The sequence below is a fragment of the Sinocyclocheilus anshuiensis genome, unplaced genomic scaffold (genome assembly GCF_001515605.1).
Source record: "Sinocyclocheilus anshuiensis isolate Anshui unplaced genomic scaffold, SAMN03320099.WGS_v1.1 scaffold1614, whole genome shotgun sequence".
Taxonomy (NCBI): Eukaryota; Metazoa; Chordata; class Actinopteri; order Cypriniformes; family Cyprinidae; genus Sinocyclocheilus; species Sinocyclocheilus anshuiensis.
In genome coordinates, this window is record NW_015547777.1 from 36,381 (window position 1) to 39,302 (window position 2,922).

The 2,922-nt window shown below is 32.9% G+C and overlaps 1 protein-coding gene across 2 annotated transcripts in view; it reads right to left on the bottom strand.

The window, feature by feature from the left end:
• Positions 1–2,922, bottom strand: part of LOC107704582 (F-box/LRR-repeat protein 17-like) — a 105,680-nt gene that overhangs the window by 36,224 nt on the left and 66,534 nt on the right. Inside the window, exon 6 of one of the 2 annotated variants that reach the window (XM_016507542.1) lies at positions 414–439. The exons of the other annotated variant lie outside the window; for it this stretch is intronic. Within the exon in view, the coding sequence (XP_016363028.1) occupies positions 425–439 (15 nt within the window). The 3' untranslated portion in view covers positions 414–424. Of the gene's footprint in view, positions 1–413; positions 440–2,922 lie in introns of those variants that run through there. 2 annotated transcript variants of the gene reach the window in all.

Below are 2,922 nucleotides of genomic sequence, written 5' to 3' on the forward strand. Positions count from 1 at the left end.
TATATATATATAAAAATAAAGAGATGCATTTCAAGAGATGTGTAGAACGCTGCTTATTTAAGCAACATCTGCAGAGATGATCAGCAATGAGACATGACGTATCTTTTAAAATGCAACACATACTGTGATTGACTTTAAAGCCAATTATGAACCATCATGTGCACAAGTCCAGACAACCAGTGCTATCAGACAAACCAGACATACTCAGTTTGACCTTACAGTGCCCTATTTCGAGAAGCTCTGATGTGGACTGACTGGAAGTGGATTTAGACGAAAGCATCTGCTAACACACGGCTAAAAACCAGACTGACAGCGAGAGTCATTTATCACTCAGCTCCTCTCGGTGCCACCGGCTCCTTCTGCTTTACTGCATTACACACAGATACGGATCGATGCGCAGCCGCAGCTCTGGAGGGGACAGATCTCATGCCTTCAGGAGCTGCTTCACAAACACAGAACTAGAGCAGAAGCCATAAAACAGGAGGACGACTGGCACAACTCTGAGCCTCAGAACAGAGAGAGCGAACACATGATAGTGTGAAGAATACAAATAAACACCAATGCCTGACAATGCTCACAGTACATCTGCATTTACCAATCCCATGCCCAGAAACACTGCAATAAAAGCATAACTGTATATATTTTATAGATACAGTACTATTTAAAAAGTTTGGGGTTTTATTGTTTCTGAAAGAAGTCTCTTGTGCTCATCAAAGCTGCATTTATTTGATCAAAAATACTGTAAAAATGTGAAATATTACAATTTAAAATATCTGTTTTCTATGTGAATATCTGTTAAACTGTAATTTATTCCTGCGATCAAAGCTGTATTTTCAGCATCATTACTCCAGTCTTCAGTGTCACATGATCTTCAGAAATCATTCTAATATGCTGATTTGCTGCTCAAGAAACATTTCTGATTATTATCAATGTTGATACAATGTTGAAACTGTGATACATTTTATTTTTCAGGATTCACAGATGAATTGAAAGTTCAAAAGAACAGCATTTATTTGAAATAGAAATATTTTGTAACATTCTAAATGTCTTTACTGTCACTTTTGATCGATTTAATGCATCCTTGATGAATAAAAGTATTTATTTATTTTAAAAAAATACCACAGTGATAAACGGTTCATAATAACACCAGGAATATGAACTAATGAAGCAAAGTGACTCATTATCAGCACATGGAAATGAGAAACAAGAGAGGAAAGGCAAGCGATCGATATATTGGCTTGCCAACACAGCCTTATTAATTAATATCTATTGTCTGCTGCGAGCTTCAGCATGTAGGGGTAAAATATTAATCACTTTGGAGATGAATTATTAATGGAAAAACATACGGAACAGGGATTGAAATGACTTTGGGGAGGTCTTACTGCTAAAGGACTAATGAAGCAGAGACACAAGAAAACTGCTGCACTAAACCAAAACTAGAGGCATTTAATACAATAACTACAAATATATCATATAGTTCACATATTTAAAACCAAAAAAGCTTAAAAAACAAACTCAGAGAGCAAATACTTCTATATAAGTATAAGTTCCAGTCTTTTTCTTCAATGGGAGTCTTCTTTTAGGGAAACGCTGACAGCAAAGCAAGTAAAAATAAGTGGTAAAATGGGAAACAATATGTATTTTTACAAAAAAAATAGTTTGGACAAATTATACAGCCCTAAAAGCAGGCACAGAAAACCCATTTTGTTTTGGGGGTTTTTTATCAGAATTTTTTTCTTTTAAAACAGTTACCAAAAATGTAAGTAAAAATAAGTGGCAAAATGTAAAAAAGACAAAATATATATTTCTTTATTTTTCTGAAATATATATATGCTGAACAATAAATAAACTACATTTGGTCCCAAACTAACTAGTCCTAGTTACAGTTTAAATCTGGCAACCCTGTTGCTCATTCTATCATTCTTTAAAATAATACATCTATTTTATTTTAATGTTCACAGATTAAAAAATACAAATTAATTGGAAAAACTGAAACACCAAGAACCTATTTAAAAAAAAAACATTAAGTTTATTTGAATTATTATCATCATTTCATTTGTTTGTTTTAATAAAACTATTTTTATCATTTTTAAATACATTTAGGAATTAATTTTAAAATAAATGCAATAAAACAATAGAGTTTCAGATCAATTTTGAGGAAGGACAGTGTGAGACGTGAAAGGATAAGCACACACTTCCAGACAGCAGCACGTAATTATCAGCGCTGATATATGATTATTATACGACACGCCTGGATGCACGAGGCTCGTTCAGAAAGACAAGACATCGCCCAGTGCAGGAGATCAGACTGTTAAAAGCTTCTCCTGCTGAGAAAAGAGAAATTAGCCATGTGAGCACTCCATGTTACAAGACAAGAGCATTCATTTTCATCACACACTCCCAACTTAATAAAAACCTGAGCAGGTGAGAGACAGAGGAGAAAAGCTGAAGCTCAAACGCTGGAGGACCGAAACACAACAACACAGCAGAGATGAATCAAGGGCTCTTCATTGCTGTATCAAATTTCATAGCTCAAACCAGCACATTTTTACAACTGCAATTTAGTTGAATAAATATATGTGCTGCGTGTTTCTGAGCGAAGCGTGGCACTGTGTTCATTTATACGTGCGGTTTATGTCAAAATAAAAGTTTGATGGTTTAGCGTTTGACAGTGCAGCAATTTAGACTGCCATAAATATTATATTTTATTTTTTAAATAAAATTATATAAAAATTTTTGTACAATTATATTTACAAAATGTTAAATTATTATTATATTATTTAAATTATTTATTTTTTAAATACAAATTAAATAGACATTTTAATTTTTAAAAATTTAATAAAAAATAATTATAAATTACATTTTAAATCACAATTTTATCATGCAAAATTTGATTCACCCCCCCCCCCCTTTTTTCTGTAG